Source organism: Muscardinus avellanarius (assembly GCF_963383645.1).
Source record: "Muscardinus avellanarius genome assembly, chromosome: 8".
In the NCBI taxonomy this organism is placed as follows: domain Eukaryota; kingdom Metazoa; phylum Chordata; class Mammalia; order Rodentia; family Gliridae; genus Muscardinus; species Muscardinus avellanarius.
In genome coordinates this window covers 108,495,909-108,511,888 of record NC_137794.1, presented here as the reverse complement: position 1 = coordinate 108,511,888, position 15,980 = coordinate 108,495,909, and the positions used below count along the sequence as shown (strand labels likewise).

Below are 15,980 nucleotides of genomic sequence, written 5' to 3'. Positions count from 1 at the left end.
GGGAATCTCAGCTCAGGGCTGTTACTTGCCAAAGGTAATGCTGATTATTCAGAGCAAAACTGAGACCCAGCCCCTCATTTTTACAGTAGCTGCCGAATATGCAAAAAGTGATATTTTTCTAGAAAACACAAAAAGAACACAAAATTTTTGTACTTAAGATGAAGATTAAATTGATTTCAGGTTTCTTTTCCCATAAAAATTCACTTATTAATAATTAATGTTAATTAAATAATTCCTTGTTATTTACTAAAGTTGGTCCCTATGGCCCTCTCTCCTTATAAACACTGCAAGGATAATTATTATATGTGCTTTGTTTAAGGTAGAAAAGCATTACTTCCTAAAATGTACTGTAGTAACTTGGGTGGGTTTCGTCTTATTTGTATTAACTAACAATTAACACATAATTTTTTTGTGTGTGTGGTACTGTGGTTCCTGGAAGCCCTTCTACCTCCGGGCTATACTCCCAGACCTATTTTATACTTTTTTTATTTTTGGAAACAGGGTTTCTTAAGCCAGCGAGGCTGGCTTCGAACCTGCGTGATCCTCCTGTCTCCGCCTCCCAAGCGCAGGGATTGCAAGTGTGCGCCACCACACCCGGCTACAATTAACATATAATTTTAACATTTCACCTCCTTCTTCACTTTGGGATTTTTTCTCTAACATCTTTAGTATTTTGGTGTTTCTGTTGTATTTCTAAGATGCTGCTTAGCCCTTGAAGGGAGCCACAACCTTTTGCTCACCGAGTGTGGGAGCAGAAAGCAGCTTGGAGAACACAGAGGCCGAGTGCTGGTGGGGGCGTGGGCAGCCCGGCGGCGCCGTGCTCGTGTGAGCCCTGGCTCTTAGGGCCTGCGCGGCCTGGCAGCCCGGCTTGCTCCTCTGCAGAATGGCTGTGCTCGGGCTTTGGGTGCTCTGAGGGAACAGCTCGTCAGTGGGACCGAATCCAGGCTGGACCACGCTGGTCACTGTGTACCCGGAGAAGGGCTCATACGTTCTGTGCCTGTTTCTTCCTCTATGAAGCAGTGTGGTCATGCCCTGACTTACAGCCTGCTGTCTGCGGCTAAAAGGAGCTCTTATGTGAAGAACACTGAAAATGGCCCAGGACATAATGATGGTAATAAATGCTGGCTGTTATGAAAGTTTTGGAAAGGCTGACTCTGACAATAAAATGGCTAGCAAAATGAGATTACAAATTGCTGCTGGGCATGGTGGGACATGCATGTACCTGGGAGGCCGAGACAGGAGGATCAGAGGTTCCAGGCTAGTGCTCCGTACCTTATCAAGAGCCTGTTTCAAAATAAGAACTGAAAAGGGCTGGGCTCTAGCTCTGTGGTTGTGCCCCTGGGTTCAGTTTAAATTTATAACCTTTAAATTTATATTTATAACCAGTTATATTTATAACCAGTTAAATTTATAACCTTTTTGTGTATAGCACATATATACACAAAAAGGTTATAAATTATCTTACCCTGAGATCTTGTAAAATAAACATAGAGCCCTCAGAAGGAAGTCGTGGAGTTATGGGGACAGAGAATCAAGCTAGGGGCTTCTCATCTTTCACACATTTGTCATCCCGAGAGGTTAAAACTTACAATGCAAAGATGCAAGCTGAATATTTTACTGACTAATAAATAATATTTAGCTGAATAGTTAATTAAGAGAAGGAAGAAGTTAATTAAGGGTCCTTCCTTAAAAGAATTAAGGAAGAAACACAGAGTACGCGCGTCTCTTGATCTGAGAAGTCCTCGTGGCATGGGTCATCTCCTGCCACTTTGGTGCTGGCTGAGATCAGGCAATGGGTTTTGGATAAACATGGAGGACCAGGCACTGGCTCGTGAGGGCACACAGGAGGGGCCACCAAGGCGGCGTGCGTGGGACATGAGGGCACCAGGACGCGCACCCCAGCACGCAGACATCCAGGTGCCGGGCGTGGGAAACCTCATCCTCTCTCGGGTTGCTCCTATGCCAACCTGCATAAGTATGCGTGGGACGGACAGCCAAACAAACCACCCGGTAACCACACCGTTAGGAGAGGATGCGGTGGCCGAGCCGATATAAAAGACCTTGGAATTGAAGCAAAATTTAGACCCATGGAACATGGAATTGAAAGCAACTTTCAGTGCAATATAATCTAATTTTCTTATTTTCCAGGGGAAAAGTAATTCACAAAAAAGTAAGCATTGTTCCAAGGACACGCAGCGATTTGTGTGAGAGCTGTCCCAGGCTCACTGCCCTCAAATGAAGAGTTTTCATGCTCAATGATTCTATAAAAGTGGGGGATTGATTCCAAAAGGAAGTCATTCTGCAGAAACCACGTTCCCTGCCATCGACTCCTACAGCACAGGCTCCGTGTTTTCTCAGAGGCCCCATGGAGGCTGTGGCTCAGTCTTCTCCACCCTGAGCAGAGGAAGGGCCTGCGGCATCACCCAGGAGCATGCAGGCCGCTCGAGATGTGCACGCAAAGCCCCAGGCGCAGGGTCCAGGCCGCCAACAGCTCCCGTGCTGAGAGCAGACCCTGAACTCTTTTCCATTCCATTCTGAGCAACGGTCTATGTTTTCTGTTCCTGCCATGATTATAAACCGCGTTTCCAACTGTTTCTAAAGTTCTTTTCTTGTTGGAGCACCCTGCCTGGTGAGGGCGGCAGCAGGCGGGCTTTCGGGCGAGTGACTCAGGGTGCCCTCAGTGACAAAGCCCTTTGCCTCTCAGTCGTTGAAGCTGATGGAAGAGGCAGGCTTGCTGTCAGCTGGGCCTCAGCTCCTGAGCTTGAGAAGTGTCCAAGCCACGGTGTCGAGGAAGTCAGCAGAACAAGAAGCCTCTGTACACTCTAAGCACCGCAGGTGTGCCCAGGGAGGGAGGGGCTGGCAGAAAGGGTCACACTGGGGTATTCTAGCAAATTTTCAAACAACAGAGACAGCTGGAAAGTGAGTAGAACAAAGCAAGGCAAGTCCTGAAGACCCTCCAGAGCAAGGCCTTCGGCAGCAAGGCAGCACACTGATGGCCAACTTCTCAAACTCCCAGGCGTGAGCCAGAGGACGGCAGCACTTCCTGAGGCCGCGCAGCCCCTCCTGGAGGTTCCTGGCCCACTACGGAGGCGAGCGCCACCATCGTGGAATCGGGGCGCCGGGCTCCCCACGGCCGGCTGCGCGCGGGACACTCTCCTCTCAGGCACTCATCTTCTTCCCAAGGAACGTTCCCGGTGTTCTCAGAAGTGTAGAAACTTCGGGAATAGGGCCAGATTATCTAGTTCTAAATTATCCATTAATGTCTAGTTGAAGTAAAAAGTATACAGAAGGTGCTAAATTTGAGTCTCCTACTACCAGAAGTGACTTAAAAACACCTGTGTATACACACATCAGGATGAAAGCCTCGATGAAGGGATTCCCCGCCTGCAGGGAGACGCCCAGGAGGCGGATGCCTCTTCCCACCGGCCCCTGGCTCCTGGTTAGGAGACGCGCGTCTGTGTCGGGCGCTGCCTGTCTGAGAGTGGACACATGGCAGGACTGAGACGCCCTTTACCCGGCCAGCACCGTAGGTAGGCTGCAGGTGGTTTAGGGAGATTCCGTTTTTGAGCTGGGAGCTGGTGGTCCTAAGGGAAGTGCTAAAGGGGGGGTGTGTACTCGGAACCCCACAGGATGAGCCCCAGGAAATCAGAAGCCTTCCGAGGATGGGGCCGTGTCCTCGTGATCACAGCATTGGGAAGTGTGTTGCAGTGGCGGGGGTTCACTTCCGTACGGATGATCACAAACCACACACTGCTCGCCGCAGTGTCTGCCGCACGGGTCATTATGGGCCGCACTCACCTCACCACCGGCCAGGCGGCGATGGCCGTACAACACGCCACTCTGCTGAGCCTCCCAGGACCAGCACCAGCAGTTCCCGCCACTCTCCGCGTGCACTTACCTTGTGGCCCGTACTGGCTCATCTGAGGCCCGTAAGTCCCACTTGAGTTACTCTGCTGAAAGCTACTGATTCCAGGATGCATCTGGCCCCCCGGAGAAGGATGAGGTGACATGGACGGTCCCGTCTGCTGAGGCCCATATGGAGACATCTGAGGGTTTCTTTGTGTGCCCGCCATAAAACCTACGTGGAAGATGGATGGAACCGTGTAAATGCAGTTTGGCTTTTTTTGTCAGCTGCTCACACAGGAATGGGCTCAGGGCATGTGGACGTGGACAGGGGAGGGCTGGCACTGGGCCCCCCCGAAGACACACGCAAAGACATCTGGAACCCTGCTGGGGATCTGGGAGGCGCCCTGAGGACCTCTGGTCCAAATCGTGAGTTGTCTTTAGAGTTCCTGGGTGCCCAGAAGATGGTGGACCTGCTGGGCCTGCCCCAGAGCCTCTGCTGCACCCCTTACACCCACTGTGTTTCCCTCTCCTTCACAGGCCACCTGACCACTGCAGGACAACTGTGCTCCAGGCTTGCCACCAGGCCCTCTGGCTCCTGTACCCGCCTGCCTGCCATCTTCTCTCCTGGTGCTGGCCACGCCAGCCCAGGCTGCCATCAAGCTCCCCTCCCTCCTCTCCGTGCCAAGGAGGAGGCACCGCCCACCGACTCTTCTGAAACGCCCCAGCTGCCCTCCCTATTCCACCTCCACGAAGCCGGCGGCAGCTCTCCCCTGCCCCGCCACAGCCTCCAACCCGCTCTCAGCTCTCAGGACCCAGCTCAAGTGCAAACGTCAGACCTGGCCCATGAGATGCGTGGTGTGGCGGTCACCCCTCCTGACCCCTTGGCCCACAGCGTTCTCGGCCTCGGCACCCTGCCCACCCGCCGGGAGATGAGGCCAGCAGGAGCGCCCGCGTCAGCACAGCCCGGCTCTCTCTGGGTCCCTTGCTGGAGGGCTGCTCTTCACACGGCCCATGCTGCTCGTCCTCTGCCCCCCGAGTCAGGTCTGCCTTGGTAGCAATTCTGATAACCTGCAGGCACTACATAATTTTGTTTACTGGCTTGCTTAGCATGTCTCTTTCCCACTAAATCATAAGCTCTGCGAGGGCAAGAACTGTACGAGGCTCGGAGCACCCAAGCAAGCGTCTCAGGGTATGCCAGGTACGCTGTGAGCGTCAAGTGTTAAATGCCTCTGGCACAGCTATGGCATGGCGCACGCACAGAGGTGCCTGCTGGGAGAGATTCTAAACAGAGAGAGAACACGTTGCTTGAAATGACGCAGAACCCCAAGGCCAGGTGCGTGCACGTGGCAAAAGCGAGGGCCAACAGGAGTCCGTAGCCTGGACTAGGAAACACTCATCTGGCTAGTGTCCTGAGTCAGGGTGTGAAACTGAGAAGAAGCTCCTGTTAGCAAAGAGCAAGCCGGCAAAGGGCGGGCGGAGGGCTCCAAGTGTCCGCGCCCCAGAAGGCCCGTGTGTGCAGCAGGAGCGGCCCGCTCAGGAGACTCAGGGTGGTGGCATCCAAAGCCTCCTGCCCCAGCCAGGGCAAGAGAGTGCCCAGGGCTCAGGGCCGCCACAATGCAGGAGGGGGAGTGGTACACCGTCCCTGCACAGAGCATGGCTCGCGCTTCAGAGAGGGAGAGAGGGCGAGAGAGAGAGAGAGAGAGAGGCCTTTTAACATGGCTTCTGCCTAAAGAGAGAGAAAATACAAGTAAGTAGAGCTAGTCCTTATTATCCTATTTAATTTATTTATAAAGATAGGTCTTATGAAATTGGACTCAATTGGCAGCTTCCAGATAGAAATCTGTTTGCTTTTCCAAATCTGAAAACAAACAGAAATCAGAGCACTAAAATTACTATAAATGATTGCATCTTAAGATGTTACATGAAATATTTATCTAAGCTTTTCTACGAAATTCTCCAGAGTTTCAAACTCCTGTTTAATAAAAAGAAAGTTTCAATTACATACAGACTGTGAGCATTTCTCTCTCTCTGACTACGTTCTTTCTCACCCGCCGAGGACAGCAGCGCAGGTCGTCTTGCCAGCTGGTACGACTCCAGCCACACAGGCGTCTACGCGGAAGGGCTGGGGACCTCTCACGAGCCCCTGCCCCGCCAGCAGCTGATGCTTTCCACTCACTTCAACAGGTTTGTTCAAGTACGTTCTGAGAACTGTTACCTGGGGAAATCACCTCAGTCCTTAAAATACACGTCACTTGATAATTCTACTTGAAATATCCCAACTATCACAGGCATTGTGTAGAAAAATCAAGTTTGTGAGAAGACTTGGAAGGAGGAGGAATCTGAAAGCCAAGGGCGGTGGGAGCTGAGGGCAGCCTGGAGGTAGACACGTACCTAGCCTGTGTGAGGCATGGGTTCCACCCTCAAGGCCAACAGAAAAGCAACCTGGATGGAAGGGGTCCGGGTACCAACTCTCTAAAGCTCAGGGACACAGTTCTATGAGTGTGAAATCCACCTCTTGACATAGAAATTAAAATGAAGACTAATTTTCTCCACATGTTGTGCACAGCGCTCCTCATGGGCAGTGTTTACAATATTGCTGGTTTTATTTGAGTCAGCTCTTTCTCTGTTCCCCAGGACCATGGAGGGGAAGGTGGCAAAACTTTGCGGACTCCTGCCTCAGCTGCTGCCACCTGAAGGCACGGCTCACAGTCCTGTGCACCAGCTTGGAACCCAAGGGGGCAGGTGTAGTAAATGTACTAGCCCTGTGACTCGGGGTGAATCACACTTCCTCATCTTAAAACGCAGATGAGGCTCCTGTAAGGACACACTGAAATGCTCTGCAACACTAAGAAATGATATGGTTTTTCTGCTTTCTAAACTTCTAAGAAGTCAGGCATGGTGGCATAAGCATATAATCCCAGTACTTGGGAGGTTGAGACAGAAGGATTGTAGGTTTGAAAGTGGCCTCAGCAGTTTAGGTCTCAGACACTTAGCGAGACCATTTTCAAATAAAAAACATAATAGGGCTGAAGGTAGAGATGGCAGGTAGAAGGCCCTTGGGTTCAATCACCACTACTACATAAAAAAAAACCAAAAGCAAAACCGAATCTCCAACATACTCAAGCTAGAAGGGACATGCTGGGTCTTATTTCTACAGTGGAACGCACACTGGCCCACAGCACCCACAAATGCACAGTACCCAAGGGTTAAACAGGGGAGTCCAGGGTTACCCCAACTTCATCTCCTACCAGAGTCGCCCCTGCCACAGGCGGGCGGAGCCTCCCTGCACCCTTTCAGAAGTATTTAGAACGTGCAGTCATGTTGTACTCTGTAGCTCTCACAGCAGTGAGTGTGAACGCTGTCTGATGCCTCTTTTGGCTCCTGTTCTAGAACCACCCGTATCATTTGCCTGTTCTGCTTGGTCACAGCCCTGAGGACTGACACCATCCCTCCCGCAGTCACGGCAGCTTGCCCCCCCGCGAGGGCTCAAGCCGGCCTTTCTGACTGAGTAATACCGGCGTTGGCCTGCACTATCTTAGCAGGAAAGCAAAGAGTTGACATGTACTTTTGAAGCTAATTCTACTGCAATTCGTAGCACGAAGACAATACTGAAGGGAAGCCAGGTTAAAAGAGCATTCAGGAGTTAAGGAGATGCACAACATATAATCACGATGAGACTCCAGCAGCAATCCCATCAAAAGAACTTCCAGTTCTTAAGGTTACGGATATCGTCTTTATCTTCTAAACAGGTTTATTAAAATTAAGAAGATAAAAGTTAGCTGAAAAAGAGGTCTTTCTGTGCTTCATCCTAATATAGAAGCCCGCATGTCCACTGTCTGTTTCCTCATGTGTCAAGCTCGACACTCAGCTTTGCCTCACAGGGTGGCCGTGAGCTCAGAAACACACTCATAAAAAGGCCTGGTGCCCCGAGAGCTCTCGACAAACCACAGCGTTTACTGTTACTCTGTATTCTGAAGCGGAAGGAGGCAGGCGACGGCAGGCCCGGCCTTCTGAGCCCACGGCAGACCCCAGCCAGCCACGGCCATCCTGGCCCCGTCCTCGACACGGGCACGTCCAGCTCCAGCTCTCTATTCTGGCCTATACACTTTTCTCTCCTGGGGAAAAATTCTAAGTTGACTGTAATTTCTATATCTATTTATTTTGTTCATTGTCTTAAATTCTTATTTGGAATGCAATAAATATTTGAATCCTTCTCTCCTCAAAATGGACAAATGAAACACTAATTTTAGCCCTCAATTCTTTACCTACTTACCGTGACATTTATTTGATTGTATTTTACTTTTAGAAAGTTATTTAAAATAGCAGCTTGTGACATAGTTTGAGAATAGAAAAACTGACAGCTGAGAACATGGCTGCAGCTCTAGAGAAGTGTGAGCTTTCCCCACCACAAGCCATCTGAGGATAGAAACCAGCTTTCTAGGAGGGGAACTGGCAAGGTATAGAACCAGGAGTGCAGGTGTGGGGCCAGCCACAGCAGCTTAGCGAGACCCAATTGCAAACTAAAAAATAAAGTCTGGAGGGGTAGCTCAGACGTAAAATGCCCCTGGAGTTTAAATCCCCAGTACCAAAAAAAGTATAAAATGAATTTCCTATACAAAATGAAAGTATACTGAGATACTAAGTATATGATAGAACTCTGTGTTCCATATACATATTTAATATGGGAAAATTCAGTCTGGACAAAGTATTCAATTAGATAATTACTATTTATTTTATACTTAATTTTATATAAAATGTTTTAGAATCTTCATCTGAAAATATAATTTATATATTTCATCCATAATGTTAATATATACAAGAGTTCATATGATTAAATTTACTCCTTGAGTCCAGTATTACATTGGATATACGTCAAACACTTGCATTGCCACAGTGCAAATAGAGAAAGGCACATTTTTTTTTTTTTTTTTTTTTTTTGGTGGTACTGGGGTTCCTGGAAGCCCTTCTACCTCCGGGCTACACTCCCAGACCTATTTTTACATTTTTATTTGGAAACAGGGTCTCCTAAACCAGCGCGGGGCTGGCTTCGAACCTGTGCGATCCTCCTGTCTCTGCCTCCCAAGCGCGGGGATTACAAGCCTGCGCCACCATGCCCGGCAGAAAGGCACATTTTTAAGAACTATCAGCTGCCCTTTAGGAAAAAAAAACTTGGCAAAGTCTACCTTCTTAGGAAGGAGGTAAGAGAAGCGGGTATATTCTCAGATGGTTTGCAAACAGGTGTGGCCAGAGGCTGCCTTGCCGGCCCCCTCGAGGGACCCCTGGGCTCTTCTGTGTGAAATAGTGAATGCACTCCTTGCCTGGGCTTACAAGATCATTCTGAGAGTCAAGTAAGAAGCACTTTTGTATGCAAAAGTGCTTTTCAACATTGAAAGACACCAAGAGAATGCTGTACAAAGGCACAGTACTGCCTCACTGGGATTCTATGAGCCCTTTATTCACTGTGTGGGTTCCAGTCTAAGCTCTCAAGATGGTAACTCAAGCCACAATAATGTTACAGAAACCTACTACCAGCCCCAATTTTACTCTAGCATTCATGGAACTGTGGCAAGAATAAGAGAATTTTTTTCAAAGCAAAAGATATATGATCCTTGCCTCAAGGAACTTAAAATTTAGTTGAAGGAAAAATAAATCACACCAACAGAAAAAATGATAAAGTAAAATTACCAGCTGGGCGTGGTGACGCACGCTTGTCATCCCAGCATTCGGGAGGCTGAGACTGGAGGATCGCGGTTCACGGACAGCCTCAGCTACTTAGTGAGGCCCTCTGCAACTCAGTGAGACCGGTTTCAAAATAAAGTATAAAAAATAGGGCGGGGGTGTAGCTCGGAGGTCGAACGCCCCTGGGTTCCATCCCCAGACCCACGAATAAATAAATAAATAAAATAAAATAATAAAGTAAAATGATAGAACAGCCAGGCATGGTGGTGTGCTTGTAATCCTGGTATTTGGGAGGCTGAGACAAGAGGATCACAGGTTTGAAGCCAGCCTCGACAACCCAATGGGGTTCTCATCAACTTAGTAAGACCCTGTTTCCAAATAAAAATAAAATAGGGCTGGGGGTATAGCTCAGAGGTAGAACGCATCTGGGTTCAATCTGCGGCATCACACACACACACACACACACACACACACACACACACACATTACAGAGCAACTTATAATTTCATATAAGATGGAAACAGTACTGTCCCATGGCCCCAGGTACTTCCCTTGCCTCTCTTATCAACCATCCATGGAGTGTCAAGTGCAGGTATTAACATGGAGGAAATCAGGCGGTGTCCGCCCTCAGCGGGCTTCTACTCTGAGGGAGGAGGGATCAACAAACAATTCAGAGATAGGTCCAGAACAACAGAAGACAGTTCTGGTGCTAAGGTGTGTGCCGGGAGGGTTTTGACTTAGATGGGAGAGTGGAGGGCTCCCTCAAAATCATACTTAATCTGTGTCCCAGGCCCTGTGTCAGAACCACCCAGGCACACGCTCCAAGGCCGGAGAGGTCCTGGAAGCCACAGCTTCCGCACTTGGCCCCGTCAGAAGGCACCAGGCACCCCTGCGTTGGGCCAGCGCTTCTCAGCGATTAGTTTACACTCTACCCTTTCTGCAAGCCCTCTCCGGTCCAGCCACTGAACGTCAACATGGGCAGCCTTCCTGCGCTGGCTCTCTGCTCCCTGCAGACTCCTCAGCCGGCCTGCGCCCACTCACTTTCCCTCTCAGAGCCAGGCTGGGTCTTCACGTGGGTCTGGACCCTGCTCTCCCACCTCTCAGGGACCTGCTAACATTGTGCTCAGCAACTAGTCACTGACGACTGCTCCACAAAGGCCATACTTCCAGGCCAGCACAGGGCTCCCAGCCTCCGGGCTCTCCCTTCCCCTCCTCATCACTTGGGTGCCTGGAGCTCCCTTGAGGCCCAGGTTACCGCAGCCTGCAAGTCCGCGCACATCCAGTCACTCTCCGCACGTGTTTATTGGCTACGTTTCATTTCCAGGAAAGCGCTATTCCCTGGTCTAACAATGGTCGACACTTGATGAGCGCATACTCTGTGCTAACAGCTTTGCTTGTTATTAGCTCACAGAAGCTTCACAACCACCTGAAGACACTGTGGCGCACAGAGGTTAATTTGCCGAGGCTGCTCACAAACATTTGTTTTATGCCACAGTTCACAGTTAGAAACTTCTTTTTGGTGGCGCTTGGGATGGAACCCAGGGCTTCACACATGCCAAGAACAGGCTCTGCTCTAAGCTATTTCCCCAGGCCTGGGACACATCTTCCTCTACGATGGGGTTTCACCGTGTACTCAGGCTGGTCTTCAAAGCCTGATGTCAAAGGATCATCTGCCTCCGCTTCCTGAGAAGCTGGGACTCTAGGCACATGCGCTGTCCTGCTATTAAACACCTCCTATCATGATCTAATGTGCATATGTGACACATGCATGTCTCTACATTCACATACATTACCCTCCACGTGTGTGCCTAGAAGGCCCTTCCCCTCTACTTCAGGATGAACTGCTCTGCCGGCCAGGCCCTGTCCCTCTGTGGCACTCCTTGCCTCCCAGGGCGGCTCTATGCTGGCGTGGTGAACGGGCCCCTAGCTGGCACCTCATTTGGTTGTGTGGCTGGCCCTCCCCAGCCTTTGAGCCCTGGACGCTTCGCTACACCCTCTTCTCTGGTGTCCACTCAAGGGGTCCAGCGTGGAGTGGACCGAACACAAACACTTTTGGTGAATGATGGATCTTCATTCAGAACCCATTTAAATTTATTGCACAAAAGTAGCTTAATCCTAAGATTGCTTCCTTGTTTTATCATGAATTCAAAGACTCATTTCTAAGAGAAGACAGCTACTCAAGCAAGGACTGTTGTGAGCAGGAGCAAACAGCAGCCAGAAGCAGGAAGGCAGAAGGTATGCCTGACAGCCAGAAACACCACCACTCGGTCACCAGGTGTCAGGCACCGGCTCACACTGGTGAGCGGTCCCAGGACCTGACCCGGGGGTGTTCTGCCTGCACTCCCTAAGCAGAGTGTACCTAGGTTTAGTATAGTGCCTTTTTCTGTATCTACGGGTGGAAAGTTGCTACACAAATAATCCATTCCTGTTGTACTGCAGTGTTCATAATATGAACTACAAGTCTAGGAAAAACTCTACTTCAATCTCCATTAGACCTAGTCTTAAAAAAAGAAAGCAGCTGACAGACATTTTTCTTTCACTAATGAAAAAAAATCCTTTCACTGTGATCTTGGAAAATAGGTCTAACAGAGAATTAGCATTTCTAAAACATTTATCTACCTTTTTATTAGGTAAATGAGTTTTCAAGACCTTTTCAATATATTCTTCAGCATTGTCTTATTTGTGATTCCTTTAGTGGATATTTTTTTCCTAGTTTTTTTTAATGCTATATATGATTCTCTTATTTATAAAAACAAAAATCCTTATAAAAAAAAAGTAAACTTCCTTTTTGGTGGTGCTGGGTATTAAACCCAGGGGCATTCTACCTCTGAGTTCTGCCCCCTGCTATATTTTTAAAAATCTGAAACAAGGTCTCACTAAGTTTCTGCATGCTAGCCTTGAATCTGTGATTCTCCAGCCAGCCTCCCACGTACAGGCATGTGCCGCCAAGCCCAGCTAAGGAAGATCAGACTTGAGCAGACCAAACAACCAATTTATAACATTTCCCCAATAGGACAGGACACTGAATGCAGAGTATTTTTATGCAATGGGGATATAAAAAAAGTTCTTCTCTGGATAGCTGATCTTCAGAGGCATTAAGAGTTATAAAAAATAGAATAAATGATATTTAATTTTAAAAGGTAAACTTAAGCCCTCACGCATATTTGGGGTCAGATGACATAGCAAACAGGAGGCTCCAGGAACCCAAATCGGCAATAACAGGTTGCCAAAGTTTCAAAACTATCAGTGCTGGGTTAAAGTACTGTCCGACAAAAATGCGCCACCAAGCAGAAGGCTCCTAGGAAACTTTAGAAAGTCACATGGATAATGAAGGCAAAACTAGGGAATTTCCAGAGATTAAACCGGAAGGAATTTTAACTCGAGTCTTCTTCAGGCAACACAACAACTTCTGTAACATTAAGTCTGAGAGACTTTCGGTCCTGTTAGGGAAAGCAAATGAAACACAAGGCCCAAATCACGATGCATCAGCCGCAAGGAAAGTGCCCGGGATCCCCAGGGCAGCGCAGAGCCAATTACCCCCAAATCCAATCTCTTCATCAGAGGTGCCTCTTTGGCCAACATCGGGGTACCAGTAAGACACCCGAGGCCCACGAGCCACCGATAGCAAGGCACGATTCTCCTCTGGCACATGGACAATTTATTTTCATGTTGGCATCTGTTAAAAATTCACAGAATTACTGCCTTGTTTCTGCAAGCCAGTTCAATAAAAGATGTCCCGCCACAAGTGCGAAATAATGGTCGCACGCGGCACCACCTTGGCCGAGCGTCTTCGCTACAAAGACAGACAGGGCCATTTCTCTTCACAAAGGGGTGTCAGGTTCCCATTTGGAGAGAAAAATAGATTTTAAAAAATATTCGTGGTACATTTTAATATCCTCGGTGTTTACTTGCCTGCCTGCTTCTCTTCACAACATGAATTGCTCGGAGGAAGACAGAAACTAATGACCCGCTCAAGGCTGTAGCCCACCCCCGCGAGCTGCCAGCTGTGCTATTAGGTTAACTGCAGAGCTGCTCCCTGCCCTTCCCCTGCTGCAGCGCGGGCACACGGCCCCCTCCAAACCACAGCCCTCAGCCACTGACACGGCGTGAAACTTCCATCATCTATCACTGGGTAAATTAGGATCAGGGGAGGGATCACAATGACTACCAGCTGGTAGAAGGGGACAAGGCTTCCAGCCTTCCACTGCATGGACCTATAAAGTTTCAGCTGCAGAAGTCGGCATCAGTACTTAGGGCAGAGGCCTGACGTGTCACCTTGGGAAGAGGTCAGAAATGACTTCCTACCGCTTCGACTCCGGTCACACTGGCACTATTTGTACCTGATGCTTTGTGCTCTTATTGTCAACGTGCCGTGCAAGGGATCACACCAGATCGAGGTCTCGTTTGATCTGTGCACTAAGGCCATGGGCTACTCTGATCCTCACCTGACACAGGATGAAGAGGAGATTTAATGACTTGTCCAAGGTTACAAAACTGACTGGCAAAGTCTGTGCCTGAGCCTAGGTTTTCTGACTCAAAGTCCTTGCAGACTAAATGGAGAGACAGCACTTGGGAGGCCCTGGCAGCACCGATGACAGGCACGGGGCCTCGGCGCCGGCCTCTCCTTCAGGGCAGCACTGTGCCAGGGCACGCCATGCAGCTGCCATTGGCGACGCTGCTGCAGGCGCCAGGCCCCACCACCCGAAGGTGACCCTAGGGGTACGGCTGAGGCACCGCTGGTGGCAGGTGTTCCAGCTGGAGAGGAGACTTTCAAGGTCCTGGTAGGTGGGTGTGGAGGCTGGCCTCTGACCAACAGATGGTGTCCTTTTCCCAAGGCAATGTCCAAGAGCACGGCCGCCTGGCAGGACGTGTGGGTACTGCAGGGAGAGCTGACTAGACGGGCAGAGCTGCAGGCTGCTGTGGGGCCTGTGCTCCCGGGACCAGGGGAGGTGGGGGCACTGCAGGGGCCTCTGCCTAGTGTGGGGAAGATGGGAGGAAAGGCACCAAGCATGGGCTCCAGCTGACTGGCTTGGGAAAAGAGGGAAGACAGTGGACTTCCACCCATGGCAGGAACATTAGAGAAGAGCGTGCCGGTACACATCCCACACACAGCACCCAAGGGTGGGTTTACCTGGGTCCACATGCTCTCAAATGCTTCTATTGAAGAATACTGAGTGGCTTACAAATGAGGGTCAAGTGTGTGTGTGTGTGTGTGTGTGTGTGTGTGTGTGTGTGTGTGTGTTAGTATTACTGGGGAATGAACCCAGAACATTCTACTTAGCTGAGCTATATCCTCAGTCCCCTTTCCCCCTTTAAGATATTTTTTAATTAAAAAAATTTCCCCCCTAGCCCTCTTTTTGTTTTGAATCAACATCTTGCCAGGTTGCTGTCTCACAGTATGGCTGGGGCCATCCTCAAACCTGCAATTTTCCTGTCTCAGCCTCCTAGGACCTGGGGTTACCGGCGTGGGCCACCATGCTGGGCGAGTGTTAACTATCAAAAGCACACTTTAGTTGTCAATTCAAAAATTGTGGCATGTAGCAAAAATAACCAAACCATGGCTCTTTTAAAATATTATTCTAAAGGTTAGAGGATTTCTCAATGGATGTAAGCTGCCTTTTACTGTCTGTGACATGTTTTCCCAGCTTTCTGATGAGCAGATTTCTGGGGAGAAGACACAGAGGGCCTTGACGAGTCTAACCAAGCCCCACACTTGCTTCCTCCACGGCTGCCTCGCATTGGCTCAGCCCGCAGTCCAGCCCGGACACAGCGTACTGAGGCTCAAGGAATTAGAAACAGGTTTCTAGAACAAAGTCTAGATAGCCTCTCTTGTATAAAACCTCCCATTTGAGTTTATTTTCATCTTTCACAGACCATAAAAAAAGGGATCCTCAATTAAGAGCAGAGGCTAAATTAATTGCCTCTGGGGGTGAGGGTAGAATATCATTAACAGCTCAACCAGCTAATTTACTATATGCACATAATACACAGTAGGAAAGTGATATATCTTCTTTAGAACTAGAAAGAACTAGCAAGGTAGATTAAGAGAACATTTTCTGACAACCAGTAAAAATTGTGAAATATTTCAGCATTAGCAAATTTACTGTCAAAAGGAATAGGAGCGGAATCCAGGTGCAGTGGCACACACCTATAATCCCAGTACTTGGGAGGCTGAGGCAGGAAGTTCACAGGTTCAAGGCCAAAGCCTGGTAACTTAGAGAGATTCTGTTTCAAAATAAAAAATAAAAAGGGCTGGGGTTGTAGCTTAGTGGTAGAATGCTCCTGGGTTCAATCCCCAGTACCACCTCCACCTCACCCCCACATAAAGAAGGAACAGAAAAATCTAGTTTGTAAAAACAGAAGGAAATATTAAATCCCACTTCCAATGCCTTAGCAGTTATCTTGGTGGTCTCCTTCATTTCAGGGGAGACCTGCAAATCTATTCTTGACAACTG

At 49.0% G+C, this 15,980-nt stretch overlaps 1 protein-coding gene across 3 annotated transcripts in view; it reads right to left on the bottom strand.

Annotated features, from left to right (window-relative positions):
• Positions 1 to 15,980, bottom strand: part of ARID1B (AT-rich interaction domain 1B) — a 404,291-nt gene that overhangs the window by 61,933 nt on the left and 326,378 nt on the right. For all 3 annotated transcript variants that reach the window (XM_080700338.1, XM_080700340.1, XM_080700339.1), the window contains one exon: positions 3,899 to 4,078. In XM_080700338.1, the coding sequence (XP_080556464.1) occupies positions 3,899 to 4,078 (180 nt within the window). The remainder of the gene's footprint in view (positions 1 to 3,898; positions 4,079 to 15,980) is intronic.